General features: G+C 46.4%; 1 protein-coding gene across 1 annotated transcript in view; it reads left to right on the forward strand.

Moving 5' to 3' along the window:
* Window positions 1–6,147: 6,147 nt before the first annotated feature.
* Window positions 6,148–20,629, forward strand: part of Myo1e (myosin IE) — a 191,202-nt gene continuing 176,720 nt past the window's right edge. Inside the window, exon 1 of the mRNA XM_076926187.1 lies at window positions 6,148–6,502. Coding sequence (XP_076782302.1) covers window positions 6,500–6,502 — 3 coding nt within the window. The 5' untranslated portion in view covers window positions 6,148–6,499. The remainder of the gene's footprint in view (window positions 6,503–20,629) is intronic.

A 20,629-nucleotide genomic window follows, 5' to 3' on the forward strand; every position in this document is an offset into this window, starting at 1 on the left:
TGATCCATTCATTCATTCTAAGCACACACTTCTCTAGTCAGCTGCGTTCTGAGTCCACACTTGTAATCCTTACTATATTCCAAGAAAAGGTCTCTCGTGGCTTAGGCTGGCCTTGAACTTGCGGTGGAGCTGAGGATGAGTTTGAACTTGTGATCTTCCCGTCTCCGCCTCCCTAGTGCTGGGATTACAGGAAGTGTAGCACCACGCTCAGTTTATATGGTGCTGGGGATTAAACTAGGTAAGCAGTACCTGAACTGAACCCCAGCCCCAGCCCTGGAATCCCCATGTCCCATCAAAAGCAGTAACTTTTCCAAGGAGTAGACTTGGCGAGGGTCAAAGATTTTTTCTGGGCATGTTTCTGTTCACACTGGGCCTGTCTTCCTGCCTTCGCCTGATGGGCACCTCCGATGAAGAAGCATTACCCACAGCAGGAGAGCCAGGCTGCAGGGTTAGGGATTTGGAGTAGCGTTTGCTTGGCCAAGTTACTCCAAGCTTTCTCTCAATTTAGTTTTCATGCTCTATGTAACCCTTGTCATGTCTCACTATGTAAACCAGGCTGCCCTTGAACTCACAGAGATCCATTTGCCTCGGCTTACACAGTGCCAGGATTAAAATCCAGGTTATTTTAGTTTCAGTTTAGTTTTCTTTCAAGACTTCTATTGGAGCTAAGAGGGTTGTAGGAAAGGTTAAGTGTGATCCTGCTAATACCTAGTAAATGTAACCACAGACACCTGTGAAGACAGAAGCTGAGTGGGGGAATTAAACAGGACAGTTCACATGATGTGACAAGCCTGTTTCCTGAGCATCCCCTAATGACTTTCTTAAAACTTTGTTGTGAATGCCTGTGAAGTGTTCTTTTATACTATTGCCATGGAAACTAATTTTCTTGCCTAATTTTATTTTAATAAGATTGGGGGCTATTTTATCCCCTGCCCCACAAAAATGTATCAGTGAGGATTGTGTTAGGGTCGGTATTTGTTTATATAATATGTCTTCATAAAAATTTATTTTTGTACCTAGCTTTCTTCCTTCCTTCCTTTACATTCAGGTTCAGCTACAGTGCAGTTAATTATTCTAAAGCGTGTGTGTGGCTCTCACCTGAACAGTGCAGTGCCATTTTGTGTCTGGGGTGGGGCTCACTGAGGGGAGGGGACAGATGCACAGAGCCTGCACAGACCTATTGTGTGTCTGGGGGGCAGGGCTCACCTAAACAGCACCAATATGTATGGGGATGGAGGGATGGGGGTTCCCCTGAACTGCACCATCATATGCCTAGGCTAGGGTAAGCTTTACAATTAGGAAAGAGGCGTCTTCATAGCTGCCAAGGCTTTGAGTGAGGGAACCTCACTTGAGAAAACGTTTCCGTAGATTGTAATCAAGTGTGTCTGAATGTACTTTCTTGATTCATTATTGATTCAGGAGGGCTCAGCCCACTGTGGGTGGTGTCATCCCGTGGCAAGTGGTCCCAGGTTGAATGAAAAAGCAGGCTGAACAAGCTATGAGGAACAAGCCAGTAAGTAGCACCACTCCGTGGTCCTTGCTTTCGGGGATTCCTCCCTTGAGTGCCTGCCTGACTTCCCCTCACAATAGACTTTAAATGTAAGCTGAAATAGCCCTTTTTCTCCCAAGTTTGCTTCTGACCGTGGTTCTTTATTACAGACAGGTAGAGTTAACTAGAACAAAAGGATTTTTAAAAAATCTTTTTAAGATTATTTTAGTTTTTGTCATATAGGGGTGTGTGTCTATGTTATCTGCCATTTGTGTGCAGTACTCACAGGGACCAGAAGAGGGCAGTGGATGCTCTGGAAATGGAGTGGTGCTGGAAAAATGATCTTTGGTCGTCTGGAAAAGCAGGAAACATTCTTAACTGCTGGGCCATCCCTCCAGCCCCAAAGATAAAGATGTTTTAAGAAACATAATTTGGGGCCAGACAGAGACAATGCTTCAATGAATAAAGGCATCTGTTGCCAAGCTGCACAACCTGAGTTCTGTCCCTGAGACCACATGGTGGAAGGAGAGGACAGGTTCCTGAAATCTGTCCTTTCTCTCTCTCTCTCTCTCTCTCTCTCTCTCTCTCTCTCTCTCTCTCTCTCTCTCTCGTAATTTCAAAAGAAATTTATTATGTTACATCAAAAATTTAGTAAGAACAAACAAACCACAATTTGGTGAAAAATCTAGAGTATATAATCTCTCATTCAAACTAAACTAAGAGTAAAAAAGGCACAGTCAACAAATTTATCTAAAGCGTGTAGGTTTCTTCACTTGTAGGCTGAGGCAGGTCTATTGCCTGAAACCAGGAGGTCAAAGCCAGCCCTGGGGACATAGTGAGACCCTCACCCCTACCCCCCCCCCAGAGAAACCGAAATTAAGTGAAGAGAAAAAGCACAAACCAGGGCTCCCCCAGGTAAGCCAGAATTTGTGAGCACACTAGCCTAACCGGACACTGTATCTCCCTCAGCGGAGAGGTCCCAAGGGGATTCTTGGTGAAGTTAGTAGCCTGATCATATGACCAGTTATGGTCAATTATACACGCAGAGGACCAAGGCTCAGACAACCATGAAGGAGACCGACAGGAACCTCGATAGTGGTGGGGTATCAGAGCACCCCGGGGAATTTCACAAATGCTCTTGCAACAGTACCCACGAGACTCTGTGCAATTCAGGGGCAGGACTGCCTGACTTCAGCCAGAGTCCCACATCTGAATCCCTGACTTGGAGCTTGGGAAGGGTGGAAGGTTAGGGGAATCACCTCTGTGGACCGATTCCATGTGCGTTTAATCTCTCATGTCAAAGTGGTTTACACATGAGGGAACTGAAGGGCACAAAAAATTAAGATCTTACAGTCTGTTTCATATACCAACAAGTCTAGTTAGCCGAGTGACTGCTCAAAATCTAGAACAGGATGGTGCCATAAAATTCTGGGAAATGGGCTGGGGCGGTGGGTGGGGGTGGGGCGTTCTCATCCAAATCCTGACTGCCTAGATTAAGAGCATCTCTTGACTGGAAAAGAGAGCAGTGTAAACAAAGCACTCTGGGTGTTTGTTTGTTTGTTTGTTTGAAGCCAGCCTGGCTTCAAACTTATTAAGCATCTGAGGATTACCTTTAAGCTCCTAATCCTTCTCCCTCCACAACCCAAAGGGATTTTTAATAACAAATGTGGACCACTTCACACATGTTGGGATGTGCTCAGAATCAGATCCAGGGCTCGGCGCATGCTAGGCAGGTTCTGCACCAACCAAGCTACATTCTCTAAGCCCTAAACTTTTTTTTTTCTTTCTTTCTTTTTAATTTGGATCTATGAGTTTGAGGCCAACCAGGTCTACAAACAAGTTCCAGGGCAGCCAGAGCTGCAGAGAGAAACCCTGTCTCAAAAAATAAAACCAACCCAAAAACCCTCAGATAATAATAAAATTGACAATTAGTTTTAAAGCAGTTTTCAATATATTCCTTGTAACTGGTAAATTATGCCCCAGTATCAATATAGGAGAATTTGGAGGTTTAAGATTAGCCTGGGTTATAGAGAGAGATCTTGTTGAGAGATGAGAGACAGAGAGACAGAGAGAGACACAGAGAAAGAGAGAGGCTGGCCCATGGATGGGCTTAGGCATGTGTCTTTATTTTGGACCTAAAACCTAGTGTTTCTTGTGTTGTCTGTTGGCTTTGTTGTTGTTGTTGTTTGTTTGTTTGTTTTTTGTTTGTTTTTCGAGACAGGGTTTTTCTGTGTAGCCCTGGCTGTCCTGGAACTCACTCTGTAGACCAGGCTGGCCTCGAACTCAGAAATCCACCTGCTTCTGCCTCCCAAGTGCTGGGATTAAAGGCGTGCGCCACCACTGCCCGGCTCTTGTGTTGTCTGTAAGCTCAGACTTAGTTCTTAAAATGCCTTATACAACTTTGAAGGTAGCACACCTCTGTGACATAAGGAGCCATGTCTGGGCACATGGAGGTCACACCTGCTTGTCAAAGGCTTGGCTGTCATTTTTCTTCTTTACTTCTGATTATATTTTGTTTGTTTTTGTCTTAATGGGGTCTCACTCTAACCCAGGCTGGCTAGATCCCCTGGGCTGAAGCAATCCTCCTGCCTCAGCTTTCAGAATTACAAATGGACTGGAGTTACAAATGAGCAAAAGATTGTGAGCAGCAATGTAGGTGCTGAGAATCAAATCCCAGCCCCTGTGAGAACAACCGGTGGTCTTAACCACTGAGCCAGGCCTCTGACCTTTTTCTTTTTGTTTTTGAGATTAGGGTTTCTTATTGACCCGGAAACCATGGAGTAGGTAGGCTGCCTGGCCAGTGAACCCTAAGCTTTTCTGCCTGTCTCTGCCTCCCCAGCATCCCATGACACATCAGTGTTTTTCACATTGGTTTTAGGGCTCTAACTCAGGTCCTCACATTGGCAAAGCAGGCAGGTCTTCCAGCTCCAGGTGAGCCACCCCCAACCATTGCTTGTTGTCTTCATGCCAGACCATAAAGCCAGCAAGGTTTGGCATGGTTGTGCGCCTTGTGTGTGGCCTATCTCCTGTGAAAGGAATTCAGTCCTTTGTTGCCCAAACAGAGGGAATGGTTATAAAAATTCCAACATGACTTTCTTTCAAATTGGTGTGAGATAACTCCGTGGATAAGGGCACTTGCTGCCAAACCTGACCACCTGAGTTCAACCCTGGGGACCAACATGATGGAGAGAGAACCAGCTCCCGAAAGGTGTCCTCTGAACTGCACATGCTCAGAAAAGCATGTGTGAACCCCCATCCCCACCCCTTTTAAGAACTGATGTAATTCACATACCATAAGATTCTTACTTTAAGCAGGGCAGTGGTGGCACACGGCTTTAATCCCAGCACTTGGGAGGCAGAGGCAGGCGGATTTCTGAGTTCGAGGCCAGCCTGGTCTACAGAGTGAGTTCCAGGACAGCCAGGGCTACACAGAGAAACCCTGTCTCGAAAAACAAACAAACAAACAAACAAACAAACAAAGATTCTTACTTTAAAATGTACATTTCAGGGGTTTGGGGTGTAGCCAGCTTTTTACCACCAGCATCAGTACATGGGGGATATACTTGGACCATGCCCCAAGACAAAGCCCCTTTGTTCCATCATCTGTCACTCCACACCCCACACCTCCCAAGCAGCCAAGAGCTGCAGCGGTCCCTACCCACTACTGTAACACAAGGAATTGTGCGTGGTAAACTTTGACCTTGACCTCTTTCACATAATTAGTTTTCCTGGGCCCTTCTTGTTGCAGGGTGTATTGGCATTCGCTCCTTTTCCTGGTTTGGCCATAGTCCTCTGTAGGTATGCATCACATTAAAACGAAGAGCAAAACTCTTCCTAGCCAAGACGATTTTTAATTAATTAATTATTAATGTATTTATTTATTTTTACTATCCTTTGCAACCTTAGGATCCTAGATTCAGGTGAAGGGGAACGACGGAATCTCACGATTTTCTGTGCTCTGGAACTTTTCTTCCTGAACTCTTCTTCTGAGTTCCCCTCTCTCCTAGGCTACCTGGTTTCCTGAAACCGGACACCGCTGAGGTCCAAGCACCTCTCTCTCTCTCTCTCTCTCTCTCTCTCTCTCTCTCTCTCTCTCTCTCTCTCTCTCTCTCTCTCTCTCTCTCTCTCTCTCTCTTCTCCCTCCTCCCCCCCCCCCCCCCCCCCCGTTTCCCGAGAAAATTAATTCAGGTATAAAGGACGAATGGAGGAAGTATTTTCGACTTTCCTCACAATCCAGAAAGAAAAAAAAAGAAAAGAAAAGAAAAAGGATTTCCTTTGAGCTGCGACTTTGTGATCTTTTATGCAGATAAAATATTTCTTTAAAAAAGAATCTAGGAAAATCATGCGTGGGAGCTAAATCGATGCTAAGTTTCTCCGTAAAAAGAAGAGACAGGAGAGCAGTTTCCTAGTCTCCCCGAGTGTTTTCATCCCTTCGGTTTGGGGGTGGCTCCCTGGGGACGGCTAGGACAGCGGCGTGCTCTGCAGGGTAGCGAGGCCGAGGCCGCAGGACTACAGGATCCAGAGGCCTTTGGATCTTGTAGTTCCACGCTTGTTGGCTACCTCGGCTTCCCTGAGGAGTGACGCTGCGAAAACAAGTTCTGATTGGTCAGGCCTGGGCTGAATTCTCCATTTATGGACAGATTGCCCGGCCCGAGCCCAACCAGAGCCAGTTAAGAGTTCGGATTAAGTGTTAAGAGAAAGAGGGTCCAGGCAAAACAGCTGGGCAAGCAATCCCCGCAGAGCGCACCAGGGTGCATCTCTAGACAGTTGGAGATCGCCAGGTCCGAGTGTATACCGGGACTGCTAAGTTTTGCCTTCACCTAGCGTCCCGGATCCCGCCTGGATGGAGTCCCCTCTGGGTTTCCATTGGCTCCTGTGAGTGCTTGGTTGTCTGGAGCTTGTTTTTTGGCGAAGGAAGCCAACTTTTGAAGTTCACCCAGGAGACCGCGTTCCATTCTCAGTGCCTAGGCAGCCGGACCCGGCGGAGGCGCGACCGCGGCGGGAGTCACCATGGTGAGTTGGCTACGCCGTGTCCCAGGACGCTTGACCCTGGGATGGGGCAGGAAGCTCCGAAGCGGGCACCTACCTTGGGCACGCTGCCCAGACCAGGGGGTGGAGAAGGTGGACGCGGGAGTGTGCACTTCTGGAGCGTTGATTTCCTGCTGTTTTCTGTAAACCGGGTCTTAGCCGGGAAAGGGGACCGAGGAGGGAAAGGAAAACTCTCTGAAGTGACTTTCTGCGCCGGGAAAGTTTTGGTGGCAGTGTTGTGGCTGCCAGCTGTCTGAGACTAGAGAGTGGGCATGTCTTTTTCACTAGCACAGTCGTGGAACCGGAGACTCTTTTCTCCTACAGAGAAGGTGAGGGGCACGTCTGTGTCCCTCGGCTCCTCTCCCCTGGGCAGGTACCGGCGTGAGCTCCCTGGCAGGCTGATCCCGCAGCCGTCCTCCTGGCATCGAGGAGGACCCGGGCAGCCCCGCCTGCGCTGGTTGTTGGGCCGAGCGCTGCACAAAGGCAGGCTGGAGCGCCAGGTACTGCGGAGCACCTGGCGGTGGCCGGGGCTGCAGGGACCCTGTGACGACAGCGCGCAGCAGCAGCCACGCTGGCCGGGAGCCCAGGCCCGTAGGGTCCCTGTGTGGGGTAAACACCTTTTGCCGAGGGCCCCACCCGGTCCCCAGCTCGAGAGGACCTCCACCCTGGTCTACACGCCACAGCTCTCTGAGAGCGTTCCCGGTTTTGTTGTTTCCCACTTGGCACTTGGGGGAGTGTAAGGCATGGACTGTCTCTCTCTAACTCATTTAAGACTTTTGCCACTACCCCAGAGGAGTCCCCAGCCTAGTCACCCTCCTCTCTCGGTTCCAATAACCTTAGCCATATCCCCTGGGCTTTGCCGTGGTGTGGCTTTCCTACCGAAGGAGAAAAACAAGAGATTGCCAGTCCACCCGGACCAAAAGAAAAAATAACTTCAAAGAACTTTAAAAAACTTAAAAATAAACTTTTTTAAAGTTCTAGAAGGCTTCAAAGTTTCCACACTTGCACCTTGGCGGAGGAACTTGTCCTCCTGGCTTTCTCGTTGTTTACTAGCGCTGAGGGTGAAGCTTACTAAAAAAGATGCCTAGCATAGCGCTAGCTTGAGAAATCTGTATCCCAGCTCCCCAGCGCCAAGCATCCGCGGCGCAGGCAGGGTAGAACCCACATTCACCTCACAAACAGCCCTTGGACCCCCCGCGCTGTTTATTCAAAAGAATGATTTAAAAACAAATCGATGGCATGTGATTTAAAAGGCATCCTGGCCCCACGCTTTTACTTTTCACATAGTTCAAATTTATGTCACCTTTGCCCCTGAGAGAGAATACTTCATTTATAAATAAGCTTCCGCCGCCAGTGTCGAGGTTTTAGAAGGCAGTCCACTCTCATAGCATGCCCTGAGCTGCGGTTGGGTGGAGTTTCTCCGGCCTCTGACCGCTTGGACTTGAGCAGTGTGACAGTCCTGGTGCCTACGAATTACTGTAATTACTTTCCATGGTTCAATATTTCTTTTAAAAAAATCAATGTGTTTATGTCAAGGACTTAAAGAATTTTACTGTATTTAACCGCTTAAGTGCTACCTTGAGAAAACTCCTTAGTTTAAACTCACTTTTTTGGCTATGTAGACTCCAAATTAGCCTGTGATGCCTTTTCCAGAGACGTGGGAAAACACGCTCAGTTTGGCTCCTTGCAGTTGGGGTAGCTTAGTTGAAAAGTGCTCTCTCCATCAGATGTGGAGGAGGTGTGTCTTAAGAGTCCCTTTCTCGGTTGATTTATCAGGGCAGACAAGGTGTAGTCACCTCCTCCTGGGTTCCCTGCCAACAGCACAGATGGGCAGGTCGAGGGTCACTAGGAGGCTATCTGTGCATCAGATATGGTTGCCCGGGCCACAGTTTACTGCCTGGAAAAGTTGAAACATCTGGCCATCCTGAAATAGATGTGCTGTAGACAGAAAGAACTCTGGTATCTAGATTCATTTGGACAAAATTAAAGGAAAATTGTTTCTTCCATGACTTGGAAGTTTGAGTGAGCTTATCAGCTGTGTGAAGTCACCTTAGAACAGGTACCCACATCTCAGCCCTGTAAGAAAGCTCAATGTTTCTGTAAGAAGTCTCTCCGCCTGAATGGAACTTCTGTGTTATGCATCTGTCTGGGCCTGCCCAGTTGAATCCCTCAGCTGTTTAAGGACAGGAAGGGATGGGCCATTACCCTCAGTGGGTGTGGCCAAGAATTAGCACAGAGCATGGGCCCTTGGCCAGGCCCGCGGAAGAACACCTGCACTGTGAACTCTCTGTGTGTTTGTGTGATGGTTGCTCTTGATTGGCAAGCTGATAAGACTTAGAATCATCACAGAACGAAACCTTTGGGCATATCTGAGAGTTTCTAGCTTAGGTTTGTAGAGGCTGCAAGATCCACTCTTTACAGGGTGGCACCGGTCCACGGGCTGGGGGTTGAACACAAAGGAAAATGGGAGCTGAGTTCCAGCCGTTGTCTCTCCCTGCTTCCTGCTTGCTGATTCAACGTGTCGGCTGCCTCTGGCGTTGGCCACCATGCCTCTTCCCCCTTGATAGGACTGTATCTCCTCCATCTGTCCGCTCAGACAAGCGAGTTCCTTTTGTCAAGTAACTAATTGTGTATGTGACAGAGAGGAGGGAGGGAGGGAGGGAGGAAGGAGAGAGCGAGAGAGAGAGAGAGAGAGAGAGAGAGAGAGAGAGAGAGAGAGAGAGCGAGCGCACTTTTCAGGAAGGTCTGGGAGCATATTAGATTCTCCATCTATACGAAAGGACGTATGACTTACTCAGCTGTGACTCTCGATGAAAATTGTCACTTCAGATTTATGAACACAATCTATAGTTCACTTCTCCCTCATATTCATTAACAATGGGATACTAGTTTATCTTGGAAAACCTAGAATATATTACCAGGCCATAGTCATTACCTTTTTCATTAGGAAGCTTGAAGAGGTGGGGGGAAAAAAATCTCTGTTCATCATTATAAATGAAGAAATGTTGTTTAGAAGAGTGTAGAATGCCCTGTTGGCTAAAGCTTCCTTCACAGACTCTGGCTTTGTATCCACGACAAGATAGTGAGTAGCCATGGTCTGTTTGCTGTATGATAGACTAAACCCTATGTATGTGAGTCTGCTTTCTGTCCTGGCCCCAGAGAATGTGATTGATAGGGTTTCTGTGAACAAAATATGCAGAGCTGATTGAGTAAAAATCTGACTTGGCCATTGCCTTTGAAAGCACCTGAGCCATATTCCTTTGTCTTTACTGTGTATTACTCCTGAGCTGTTAGCAGGTATAGTGCCCACAAACACAGTTCCGATTTGTTCATTCGTTCATTCGTTTATTTAAGACAGGGTTTCTCTGTGTAGGCTGTCTTGGAACCCACTTTGTAGATCAGATTAGCCTTGAACCCAAAGATTTACCTGCCCCTGCCTCCCAAGTTCTGGGATCAAAGGTGTGCACCACCACATCTGGCCACAGAACAAATTTATAACTTAGGGATCTGGTAGACAGCTGATCAAGGGGGAGATATGTTCCTTCGGGTGGAGACTGGTCTGTATTTAGTAAGTCTGGAATGCATTTGGAATGTTCTCTGGGAAGTCACTCTAGTTCTTTTATTGTCAGATTCTAGAAGTCCCCTGGCCAAAACAACACAATTCAACTAAACTGGAGAGGAGGGGTAAGCGTGACTGCCCGAGGGAAGGTTAAAGAACAGCTAGTTCAGGACACTACTACCTTGGGGTGCATGTGGTAGGCCAGCCTAGGGCTCCCTCTCTTGGAAGAAAGTCCATCAGGCCACTGGATGGACAGAGAGGAAGCAAGGAAAGGTGAAAGCCGCCCCACCCCCATCTCTGCTGAGGACTCGGCTGGTGGGAACTTTAGTGACTAGAGACCAAGACACAATCTGGTGTCTGGAGAGTAAACAAGAAATACACGTCCCGCCGGGCGGTGGTGGCGCACGCCTTTAATCCCAGCACTTGGGAGGCAGAGGCAGGTGGATTTCTGAGTTCCAGGCCAGCCTGGTCTACAGAGTGAGTTCCAGGACAGCCAGGGCTACACAGAAAAACCCTGTCTCGAAAAACCAAAAAAAAAAAAAAGAGAGAAGAAAAAGAAAAAAAGAAATACATGTCCCATCCAAAGAGGTATGGTCATGGCTATTACACTGACAATGTTACCTGGTTATCTTGTAGACACGCGTGCAGCCTAGAGCCTGTGCTGCTGCTCATTCTTTAATATCCTGTCACTGACAGGCCAAGCATGCTCGTCTGTGGTTCATCTGCTCCGAGCCACTACAAGCTCAGTGTGTGTCCGTGAACCACAAAACTTCCTCCCTCTACTTGCTAGCCACAGGGTCTAAACGGCAGCTGCAGCTGCGTACCCAGCAGTGATGTCAGTGTTCATCGCTACATCCACATCTTTCTCTTTGGGCCTCGCTAGGGAAGGAGGTTGCCGGGTATTTTGTACCTGTGGAATCTGGCAGCTTAAACACGGAAAGCTTCGGTACAGCTGCGCTAATTTGGAGCTGCCGGAACCTGAGTGAAGATGGCTAAGCCACGCCTTTGGCTTCCCTTGTTACCCTTCACCCTCTGTTTCCGTGAAATGCTCCAGCTCCCGCTGCTGCTGCTGCATGGCAACCCCTCTTTCGCAGTGCAGGAACTCGAGGGCTATCGCAAGAGTTATCTTTAAGGATAGAGAGCAAGCACCTGCAAGCGTTCTTGGTGGCCACCGATTTGACTGCTTCTGGTGTGTGGTGAAGTCACATTAGACTACATGGAAGAGTGCTTCTCATCTGCTGGTGAGAGAGGACTCGGGTCCCACTGCTTGGAAAGAACTTGTGAAAGCTTTTCATCATCATCTCTGTTCCGCGTCTAACGCACTCAGGCTTAAATGCAATCTTAAGACAGTCCACCTAGGCTGGCTTCTAAATTATAGTCGTCCTGCCTCAGCCACCCAACTGCTGGCATTACAGACATGTGCCACATCTGGCTGTAATATGCAAACATAGTTTGATACCTCTAGACAACCATAAGATACTCTGAACCTCATAGTGAGATATGTAGGTGCATACAGTCATGCTTTTCCAGATTTGAATTTGAGTAATTTAAGATATATATGATATATATATTATGTATATATCTCATTTATATATATATCATATCTATAGAATATCTATATTATATAATATATATAATTTAAGATTTATGCTTATACTTATATAAAATTTATGTTAAGAGTGATATAAAAGTTTAATCACATGTGCATGTATGTCTGTGTACCATACACATGACCATGTGCATGGTTCCCCGGGCCTGGGAAGGCAAGCAGAGGGCATCTAAATTCCTCGGAACTAGAGTTAGGGATGGCTGTGGATACTGAGGGTCAAACCTGGGTCCTTTGCAAGCACAACCATTGCTGCAACTGCTGAGCCATCTCTCTAGCCCCATGTGTGCATATATGTGTACATAGATCCAAGATACAGCAACTTGTATTTTTACCAGTATGTAATTAAGTTTTTCTCAATAGTATTTTTTGGTTTCGTTTTGTTTTGTTTTTTTTTTCTTTTGTTTGGGTTTTGTTTTTTGAGACAGGGTTTCTCTGAGCAGTCCTGGCTATCCTAGAGCTCACTCTGTAGACCAGGCTGGCCTCAGGGAACCACCTGTCTTTATCCCAGATGCTGGGATAAAAGGTGTGTGTCACCAGACTTGGCTTATTTTATTTTCAGTTGATTATTTTTGTGGTGCTAAGGATCTGCCCAGGTTTTGTGTACGCAGGACAGTGCTGTGGCACTGAACCACGGCCCCAGACCCTGATATTTTTATTCCCCACTTTGCTTGGACTTGACATTTACAGAGCAAATAAGAGGTTAAAGGTTAAATGCCAATGGTATTAAAAATAAACATCTCAGCCCTGCAAGCTCATTCTATAATAATAGCAAGCAAATCATGTTCTGAATTTTGTAGTTCAGAATTTATTTTGGCACAGCTAACAGCTTTTTGGTCATGCTATTCGAATTTTTTTTTTTTTTACATATTTTTTGACAGTTAAATCAAGACAAACAGAATTCACCATCCTTTCCTAAAATAATGGCAATGAGTTTGGCAAGCCAGGGACCTTTCTCTGTATATGACATGGACTTGGTCTTCACTTCTGAGGTCCTGCCTTGAGAACAAATATTGTCATCATTCAAGGCCTTCTCGGTTTTACTTTTTAATTCCCCCTACAGTTATTTATTTTTGTGTGTGTGCATATGTGTCTGTAGAGGTTGAAAGGCAACTTGCAGAAATCACTTCTCTCCTTCTACCTATGTGGCTCCTGGAAATCAAACTCAGTCTATCAGGTTTGGCAGCAAGTGTCCTTACCTCTTGAGCATCATGAGAGCCCTCCAAGTACTTTTGAATAGTTGTTTATGAGCTACAGAAGAAAATCCATTTTTAATAACAACTTCCTTTCTGACCTAAAATACTCATGGCCGTGTGACTGCCTTCTAATTCACTGGGAGCTGTACCTGGTCCCTCTCCACTGTCTCTAATCTGCCTTTGAGGACAGAGCATCTACTTTACTGTAGGTGCAGAGCAAGTGTGGCAGTCAAGGAGACGGGCGCTCTGAAGGGAATCCATGATGGCTTGGGTGTTTAGAATTCTGGTGTGTATTAAACATTCACTCATAGTACTTCACAGTCATACATTGCGTTGTAGGGTAACTTCTAGAACACCCAAAGAGAGTTTAAGACTTCTGTCTTAAACTTTTATAGAGAGAGGAAACCTGGGAGATGACCTGGTGGATATGGTGCTTGTTATGTAGACACCAAGACCTGAGTTCAGATGCCCAGCACCCATCTAAAAGCTGGGTGTGGCAGCACTGGGGTAGAGGCGGGTCCTAGGGGCTCGCTAGCTGGCCAGTCTAGCTGAAGCATGAAGCCTCCGAGTTGGATGAAAGACCATGTCTCAAAAATTAAGGGCAAGCAGTGACTAAGGAGGATATCCTTACATCCATTTCTGGCCTCTACATGTACCCACTTGCTACGCATGTCTCTCTCTCTCTCTCTCTCTCTCTCTCTCTCTCTCTCTCTCTCTCTCTCTCTCTCACACACACACACACACACACACACACACACACACAAGTGGAAAAAATCAAAGGACCCCAAGTCTTCATAGAGAGCAGTGTAAGGCTGAGGATGCGCTCAGTCAGTGAGATGCTTGCCTGGCATGCATGGAGCCGTGCGGTTGACCCCCAGCACCGCATAGACCTGGTGTGGTGGTGTATACCCGTGATCCCAGAACTCAGGTGGAGGTGGAGATAGATACAGCTTTGTAAAAGCAACATGAGTCCAGGCTCCTCTTCAGCTACATAGGGAGTTTGAGGCCAATCTAGAGTACTTGAAACCCTGTTTCAAAGAGCCAGGAGCCGTGTTGGGGGAGGAGAGGAGGCCGTCCAGTTTAATGACTTCTGAAGGCTCGTAGCTAGGTTTTGGCGGAGCTGGTGGCAGCCTATGAATTTTCTGATTTCAGTCTAAGAAGCGGATGGATTAGAATCTTATTTTCTCAATGGTCTAGACACGACCAAGATAGTTTTGTTTCTGAGCTCTTGCAAGACGGCCCTGTTTGAAGATGAAAGCTTGTTGTTTTTGATTCACTGCCCCTTAAACTGGAAAAGATTCTAAGAAATAAAGTCTGAAGCATTCACCCATAATGCCGTTGCTCTGCAACACAGTAATTATTTTATGCCTTTGTGTTTCCTTCCAACCTCTTCCAACACACACTGATTTTATGTCATTGTAATTAAGAGGCAAATATATCACTCCTGTGCTCTGTATTTTTATTCATTTTTTAAAATAAATCTTTCACCTTGGTAGACAAATCTTCTGATTTCTGTGGTCAGCTGGTGACTTGGCTGGGAATTCGAGATCCAGGATGGCCTTAGTTGGTTCACTTTCAGCCTCGGTCTTTGCTGGTGGACTAACACTTCTATGTAGCCTGTTGATAGCCAAACCTAAGTTACAACTGTAAAAAAAAAAAAAAAAAAAAAAAAAAAAAAAAAAAAAAAAAAAAAAAAAACTCGCTCACAAGCGTGTGCAAGAGAAAATTTCCCTGCTACTCACTATAACTGTCATGATAATGGACCGCTCATCTTTTTGGGATTCTAACTTCCAGATGTGTGTTGATGATGGAAAGCCCCCAGCCTTGCCACTATCTGAAGGATGGTGTGAGACCTTCTGTTTTTTTCTGCAAGTTTCAGCTGAGAGAAGCTTTCCACATAGTTTTAGGGGGCCTGAGATCCAGAGGCGACACACGGCTTGGGAAGAGAATGGAGAGTTCCTCAGTTGAAGCTTCCGTTGCCCCTACAGGCCCCTACATATCTGTTATGTCCTTTGGCCTATGTTTTGACTTCCCTGCAGAGTTGCAGCCTTGGAAGTGTAAAATAAAGTTTCTGAAGCATGAAGGTTGGGGGAGAAGGTTGGAGAGCAGCTAGATGGGGAAAAATTCAGGCCGGACCCTCGAGAAATGAGCGACATAGTAAAATCGCCATAACAGACGTGGTTAGTAGTCACTGTGTAGCCTGCACCTTTTCTGACTCACCAAATATGTATTAAGTGTCTGTCCTATGTGCTGCGCTCTGGGAAGACCCACAGGCCTCATATAACTGTAATTTTTATTTGCTTTATACTTAAAAACCAGAATGCAAGCGTGATTAAATAGCGTTCATTTTAAGCCACATGAACATAGGTATTTCTTTGTTACTCTGTGTGTTCTAGCATCTTTTTCCAATTAAGGAAAAATGCATATAAACACATACATACAATTCTTTGTATAATTTTAGGAGTTGCAGGAAGCTATGAAACCCACACAAAGTCGTAGAGTTGAAGCAAATGTTGTGTCTGAGGTGGATCTTGAGGTGAGTGGTCAGTTTTGGACTTCCATTAGGTTCTTTTAATTACTTGACATATGGTGATAGCAAGAGTAAGTCCACACTGAGTGTGGTGTAAAGAGGGGCCCAGGGCACATGCTCCATGTTGCTCAGTTCTCTACTTATCATCTTAGTCACCTTGCCTTGCTCCAGTGTGTGTGTGTGTGTATGTTCTTGCTATCACACCTATCCCAGACACTGTGATTTAAATATTATTTCTCAGGATCTTGTGTGCTAACTGGCCAGTTCCTTCCTAGACTGGCTCTTCTGATTTCTGTGGTCAGCTGGTGACTTGGCTGGGAATTCGAGATCCAGGATGGCCTTAGTTGGTCCACTTTCAGCCTCTGAAGTAAGGCTGTCAGACTGGTCTGGGCTTGTTTATGGAGTGGTGGTCACACCATAGCATCACCAAAAACAGCGAGAAGCATAAATGGCAAAACACAGAAGTTTTATAAGTTGTTGTTGGGTTTTTTTTTTTTTTTCATCATAGTTACTATTGACCTCACTGGCCAAAGCAAATCACATGTCTATGCCAAGAATCAATGGGCGAATGGACTCCCTCAGGACTGAACTATACCCCTCCCACCATCATCTGTTCTTCACTGATAGAATGAAGTGGGGTAGGAATAAACCCAGAAGCTGTGCTTTTTGAGTGTGTGTGTGTGTGTATGTGTGTATATGTGTGAGTGTGTGTATGTGTGTGAGTGTGTGTGTGTGAGTGTGTGTGTATGTGTGTGTGTGTATGTGTGTGTGTGAGTGTGTGTGAGTGTGTGTGTGTATGTGTGTATGTGTGTGTGAGTGTGTGTATGTGTGTGTGAGTATGTGTGTATGTGTATGTGTGTGTGTGTGTATGTGTGTGAGTGTGTGTGTGTGAGTGTGTGTGTATGTGTGAGTGTGTGTGTGAGTGTGTGTGTATGTGTGTGTGAGTGTGTGTGAGTGTGTGTGTGTGTGTGTGTCACAGCTACAGCATTGCTCCTGACACATCCTCTGCTGCTCTTTCCAAGGGCAGGACAAATACTAGAGACCTTGTAATCTCATTCCAAAATTACTTGTCATTGTTGAAAAGAAGAGGTCAAAGGGATAGTTAACAAGAAAAAAAAAAAAAGAAAGAAAAGTTATTTTCTGTCTACTAAAGGGTATTCTGTGGAAATGTCAGCACTTACCTTCAACCCAAACTTAGAGCACCCCGAGTCGTGCCGAGCCGGACGGACCCGAGCCGTGCCGAGCCGTGCGGAGCCGTGCCGAGCCGTGCCGAGCCAGACGGACCAGCCTTCCTTTTGGACTAAAGAATGGAACTCATTACCTTCCAAAGTGAGGGCAGAACTCGCTGCCTAAAGCTGCCTTCTAGCCAGCCGTGAGCTGTCCATGTGGAGAAAAGTATTCCTCACACAGACAAAAATACATTTTTTCCTTGGTTAAGAAGCATTTCTCTGGACTATAGATTCTCAAAATGACCCGTGTCACTTCCACATCATGTGAACCACAAAGTGGGCCATCTACAGGCTCCTCTGCAACACACAGAGAGTGTAGGGTTACATTATTTATGTTCACAGGACTGTAAAAAACAAACCACTATTCTACAAATCTCTCCATAGCCCCCTCCCCACTCCCTCTCTCCCTCACTTTCTCCTCTCTCTCTCTCTCTCTCTCTCTCTCTCTCTCTCTCTCTCTCTCTCTCTCTCTCACACTCACACACACACACATCTCTTTTAAATTTTTTAAAAGTCTTACTTTGTAGCCCAGGCTGGCTCCAACAAGCAACTCCTGCCTCTACTCCCTGAGAGCCAGAATTACTAGGATTGTAGGCATGTGCTTCACCACACCCAATTCTTTTATTTAGAACTACAACAGTGGGGGGTGGGGTGAGGAAACTAGCTCAGGATAACTCCTGATCCATCTTTTTCTGCTCAATCCTTCCCCTGACTCATTTAAGGCCAAATGCTATCATAGAATTTCATCCACAAATACTTATTCCATTGGGTTTTAAACAAAGCAAGACCTGGTACTTGATACTCACTCCTTGGGCAGGAAGGAGTGTGTCCCAGACACCCAAAGCTGGTCGCTTCCCTTTAACTTGTAACAGGAGAGTCCTTGTTTTATGGAATTGTAGAGATATCTCTGGTCACTAAGGGGACTTCCCAAAGTGTGGCCCAGTGTCATTCACAGAGAGGGTGTGTCTGGCAATAATACCTGGCCACTTACTATCATGATATACAGGACAGATGTCTCCCTGACCCTCCAGTCTTAGCTCTACTCAGAAACTATATTTAAGCCTTAGGGAGTTAGGTACTTGTCACCAAGCCTGACTACTTGAGTTTGATCCCTGGGATCTATATGGAGAGAGAGAGAGAACCAACTTTTGCAAGTATCCTCTGACCTGTACGCATGGCACCTACCCACACCACATACGATAAATAAAAGTAAGCATTTCAAGACAGAGTCTCTCTGGGTAGCCTTGGCTATCCTGGAAGAAGCTGTATAGACAGGCTTGCCTTGAGCTCAGAGATCTACCTGCCTTTGCCTTCTGAGCACTGGGATTAAAGGTGTGCACTACCACTACAAAAATAACAATTAAAAATAAGGTGGAAGAGGAGGAGGAAGAGGAGGAGGATGGGGAGGAGAAGGAGGAGAAAGAAGAGGACGAGGATGAAGAGGACCTTCCTGTAAGACCTGAGAAACATAAACTAGTAATGTAGGTGAATGTGTGGCAGCGGTAGGTTCTACTTCTTTGCTAACAGGACATACCGGGAGTCACAGCCTTCATCCCACATTCAGATTAAATATTCTCCGGTGATCACTAATAGAAAAGCATCAAACGAAAATTAGGGGCATAAAGTTTAGACTTTAGTATTAGAAGTCTTATTATTACCCTGGTGAAGGATTCATGGAAACATAAAATTAATGTTTTCTAATTGAGTCCACCTAAGAAGGAGATCGGTGGCCTCTAGTTTCTGGACTGAGTCGGGTTTCTGAACTTTTGGGTTTCCTTACTGAGAAGTGGAGGCAGGGGTACAAAGGCTAGGCTAGCCTCTTCTTTCCAGTTGTTTCTCTCGACCATCCCACTCTGTCACACCAGCCACACCATCCCAGGAGTGCCCCTTCCTGCCTCTTGCCCATTGTCTTAGGTTGCTTTCTAGTTCTCTGACAGAACCCTGACCAAGAGAAACTTGGGGGGAAAGGAGTTTATTTTATCTGACAGCTAGCTCACAGTCCATCACGGAGGTGAGCCCAGCAGAAACTCAAGCCAACAACTGAAGCAGAGGCCATGGAGGAACAGTATTATCTTGTTCCCCCTGGCTTGCTCTGCCGCCTTTCTAATATAGCTGAGGGCTACCTGCCCAGGGATGGCATCACCCGTTGTGGTCTGGATCCCCGCACATTAATTATTGATCAAGAAAATACCCCACACTCTTGCCTACAGACCAAGCTGATGGAGGCATTTTCTCAACTGAAGCTCCTCCTTCTCAAATGACCCTGCTTTGGGTCAAGTTGACAAAGGAAAAAAAAAAAACCTACCCAGTACACACATCCTTCAAGGGTAAGAAGGGGCCTGGGAAGCCTGGGGAATTATACAGTATACACCTGCTCAGAGTGAGAAAACAAAACGAAGGCAAAAAAGGCTCTCTCTCCTTCCACCTCTGCAATTTATATACCCAGCCCTGCTTAGCGCTTCTCTGAGTGAGGGAAGCTCAAGCATTGTCTGTTCTTCTGAGACAATGAGGCTCTGTCCTCCTCCTTTGGGGCTGAAAGACAGTCATCAGTGCTCAGCTACAGTCATTTTTAAGGGTCAGTTGGCAGAGGTGGCCCTGGATACTGTAGGGGCATGATGGAATGAGTGGCAGGACCCATCCCAGTGGCTCTGCAGCCTCAGGATTCCTGCCTGACCTCATCGGACCACATGAGGTTCCACTTCTGGCTCGGATGTCGACGATCACCTTGTCTCTAGCTAGGATCCACTCTTGTGCTCCGCCCCCAGCTTGCAGTTTGAAGCCAGCCGCGATTCCACTTTTTTGAATCTCACAGTTGCAAGTGACTCTCTTCAAAATTCTGTCTCACTCCATCTGCGAAGATCACAGAGTTCTGCAATTTTGGTTTCTCTTCTCATCAGTTTCTGTTCAGGGTGACGTCTCTCTCTGCATCCAGTGTCTCCTCCCCCGTCCATTCTGCCTGCGTGACATTTTGTGACATGCTATACTAGTATATGATCCTATTTTAAAATTTAATGAGAAGGGGCTGGAGAGAGGGCTTAGAGGTTAAGAGCACTGGCTGCTCTTCCAGAGGACCCTGGTTCAATTCCCAGCAACCACATGTCAGCCCACAGCTGCCTGTAACTCCAGTTCCAGGGATCTGACTCCCTCAGATAGACATACACTCAGACAAAACATCAGTGCACATAAAATAAAAATAAATAAAATAAATGTAATGGGAAGGCTAGGAAATTAGCTCAGTCAGTAGACTGCTTGCCTTAAAACCATGAGGACCTGAGTTCGTTTTCCAGAACTTGGGTGGGAACCGGGGGTGGGGGGGCCATAGACAGGGAGGCAGAGAGGGGTAGATCCCTGGGGCTTGCTGGCCAAAAATGCCTAGCCTACCTGATGAGCTTCAAACCTGCGAGAGACTTTGTCTCAAAAACCAAGGTGGACACCACACACACACACCACCCCTGACACATGCACATGTACACACACACACATATACACACACACGCACATGTACACACACACATGCATGCACGCACACACACATACACACATGCACACACACATACACCCCACAAATTAAAACAAAAAACTCAGTGGAGGAAATGCCTGCATTCTCTATGCTGTGTGGAATTAGAGACATTCTTTAAAACCGCGCCTATATCTTTATCTTCAGAGGCAGAAGGAGAGTGTGGAACTGTCAACACAATGAAGTGCTCTCAAAACCCACTGCAGGAAAGCACTGCCAGGGGTCCTTAGCTGAGGAAACAGAGGAGGAGTGGACCTGTGGAAGGGCCCTGAGCCTTTTTCTTTGTTGGGAATGCTGCGGTTGTCTGAGCTAATATGATACAGTGAGTGTTGTATTTTATAAAAAGATAGATAGGAAGAAGGAACATGTTTGGTGGAGGCCAGGTGTGGTGTCGGGAAGCAGGTGCCTCTGTGGGCCCATGCTGGGGCACCCCTTTCCCCTGGGGGACCAGCCACATGTCAGTGTAATATAGAAT

The sequence above is a fragment of the Arvicanthis niloticus genome, chromosome 27, assembly GCF_011762505.2.
Source record: "Arvicanthis niloticus isolate mArvNil1 chromosome 27, mArvNil1.pat.X, whole genome shotgun sequence".
Lineage (NCBI taxonomy): Eukaryota > Metazoa > Chordata > Mammalia > Rodentia > Muridae > Arvicanthis > Arvicanthis niloticus.